Source organism: Nematolebias whitei, chromosome 18 (genome assembly GCF_014905685.2).
Source record: "Nematolebias whitei isolate Nwh7 chromosome 18, NemWhi1, whole genome shotgun sequence".
Taxonomy (NCBI): domain Eukaryota; kingdom Metazoa; phylum Chordata; class Actinopteri; order Cyprinodontiformes; family Rivulidae; genus Nematolebias; species Nematolebias whitei.
Genome location: NC_056515.1, coordinates 41,069,047 through 41,072,007, shown reverse-complemented (window position 1 = coordinate 41,072,007; position 2,961 = coordinate 41,069,047). Strand labels below are relative to the sequence as shown.

The following is a 2,961-nucleotide window of genomic DNA, read 5'->3' as shown; positions in this document are numbered from 1 at the left end:
AAAGTTTCAGTAAATATCCTTCCAGCTGCACAGCATCTGATACCAGAGGAAACAATCATCCAAAAAATGAGATTTACATCCAGAAAAAGAGGAAATAAAGTTTCCAAAAGCAAAATCTCAGAATGAAAGAAACAGAGCTGCTCCAACATGCAGCCACCTGGAGCGGAGCAATATATCTAGAACAATGTCCAGGCAGCACGGTTCTTCTTCACAGTAACTCATTTAACATCTTACCTCCACATCAATCTGGTTTCAGGAAACAACACAGCACAACCACTGCTTCACTGAAGGTTCTTAATGATGTTGTTGAAGCACTGGATGCTAAGGATTATTGTGCTGCACTTTTCTTAGACCTGTCTAAAGATTCTGACTCTGTGGATCAGAACATCTTGTGTCATAAACTCTCAGAAATCGGTTTCTCAGAACACACCATTGGTTGGTTCTCTAACTATCTCTCAGACCTGAGGCAATGTGTTCAACATAATGGTACTTCCTCCAGTTATTTAACAGTCAACAATGGTGTACCACAAGGCTCAGTCTTAGGACCCACCCTCTTTACAATCTACATACATAATCAGAATCAGAATAAACTTTTTTGGCATTGCACCGAGATACAACGAGAATATGTACGTACAGTCGTCTGAAGATGGACGGAGTGCACAAAGCTGCAGCTATAAATAATTAGCGCGGCCTCTTATTCTTATTCAGAATAATATTTTGCTTAGATAAGAAAAGGAAAGAAAACATGAGGAGAGACGGTATAAAAAAAGATCTCTCACACCGTGTCCTAGACAGGGCACGATTTGAGGCATCAAACAAACCTCCACAGCAAAGCAACATAAACAGACGTGATACATGAACATATAGGCCGTGAAGACAGAGAATCTTTAAGGGAAAGTCGTAGCATAGTCCAGAGCCCCCCCTCAGCCATTGTCCAGATAAGAGGTGACGTTCATCTTCAGCTCAGTTGAGGTTCTGTCACATGTCCTTGGGGGAGGGAGGGGTGAGGAAACAGTCAAAGCATCTTTGTTGTTTCCTGAACATTCCAGGAGGAGTTGAGATAAGTCCGGCATCAAGGCCACAGTTTGGGTCAGGCAGAACTCATGAATTGTTGTTTCTGCCTTTAAAGTCTCGCTGGTACATATTCTCTGATGGAAACTCCAAAACAGCCAAATTGATCCTTTACTCCAAAAGTCGAGCTCACAGCTTCTCCAGATTATTCCACCATTCATGAGTGCTGCCAGGGAGATCACAGTCCTGATAACAGCTGCTCCAATTCCCTGTCACAGCTCCACATTCAGTCCGAGCTCTGTCAAGCTTCAACACCTCCACACGAATTTGTAGACAACCAGATTCCACCGACCCAAACAGTAGATTCTAGTCGTCATCATGAATCCAATTTGTCCTCTAGAGTTCAGAGGGTCCTCCTTACCCTGACCCCTGTTGGGAGAAGTTGATTGATTTTGTTGAGAGACCAGCTGATCCTTCCAATTTAGAGGTATGCAGGAAAAAAAAGAGGCTTTTTAAGGTTCACAGGACAAAAGAGCGCAGCAGGGAAGGGGGTGGGGTGGGGGGGGACACATCTGGTTTCACCGTAGAATAGCAGGAAAAAAAAAATGTAGGTAAAAACATCCCTGATGCATCCATACATTTCTATGCTGATGACACAGTTGTTTATTGTCGAGCTAAAACTGTTGCTAAGGCTTTCCAGCTTTTGAAATCTGCATTCAACATCATCCAGACTGATTTGTTCCGCCTCAAGCTTGTCCTAAATGCCGACAAAACCAAAGGGATGTTTTTTTCAAACAGGAAGTTGGTCCCAGCAGTTCTTCATCAGATTTTATCCTCAAATGGGGATTGCAAAACAGGAAAAAGTCACAGAAAAATAAAGTTTAGGAAAACACCAGTTTGTATGCTGAATCAACCTTAACTCAGTAAATAAAACTGTGAATTAACACTTTCAAAATGGTGATTTAAATGTAAATTTAAACCGTATGTCTTCTGTTGATCTGTGTTGTCTGTACAGAGTCGAGCAGTGAGAGTGAGGCGGAGAGTGATGAAGACTCTGAGAAGAGCTCCAGTGATTCTGGGAAGAGCTCCAGCGAGTCTGAAGCAGAGCAGAAAAAGAAGAAAGGCAAACCAACTGATGCTGACAGGTACAGCCGGCACATGTATGACCTATGTCCTCATTATGACCTCACTATGACCTAACTATGTCCTCATTATGACCTCACTATGACCTCACTATGACCTCATTATGACCTCACTATGACCTAACTATGTCCTCATTATGACCTCATTATGACCTAACTATGTCGTCATTATGACCTCACTATGACCTCACTATGACCTAACTATGACCTCATTATGACCTCACTATGACCTCACTATGACCTAACTATGTCCTCATTATGACCTCATTATGACCTAACTATGTCGTCATTATGACCTCACTATGACCTCATTATGACCTCATTATGACCTCATTATGACTAACTAATGACTGACTGATTCTGTTTGGAATCAGTCAGTCCTCCATTGCTCGTCTACAACTGGTCCAAAATGCTGCAGCCCGATTTTTAACTGGTACAGGCTATAGAGAGCACATCACGCCAGTTTTGGCCTCCCTGCACTGGCTACCCATTCACCTTCGGATCCATTTCAAAATTCTCATGTATGTTTTTAAATCACTGAACAGTTCCGCCCCATCCTATCTCACTGATCTTCTGCAGCCATATGTCCCACCGCGCTCTCTGAGGTCAGCAGACCAGATGCTTCTCTCAGTCCCAGAAACCCGTCGTAAGCTCAGAGGTGACAGGGCTTTCTCTGTTGCAGGTCCAAGACGGTGGAATGAGTTGCCACTGAGTGTCCGGCAGGCTCCCACACTCTCAGTCTTTAAGTCTCGCTTGAAGACCCACTTCTATTCTCTTGCCTTTAACACGGTGTGATTTGTTTTGGTCC

General features: G+C 43.3%; 1 protein-coding gene across 1 annotated transcript in view; it reads left to right on the top strand.

The window, feature by feature from the left end:
- The window catches only part of ap3b1a (adaptor related protein complex 3 subunit beta 1a), a gene marked incomplete at its 3' end in the record, with an annotated part of 88,526 nt that overhangs the window by 48,193 nt on the left and 37,372 nt on the right, over positions 1-2,961 (top strand). Inside the window, 1 exon segment of the mRNA XM_037692178.1 lies at positions 2,027-2,156. Coding sequence (XP_037548106.1) covers positions 2,027-2,156 — 130 coding nt within the window.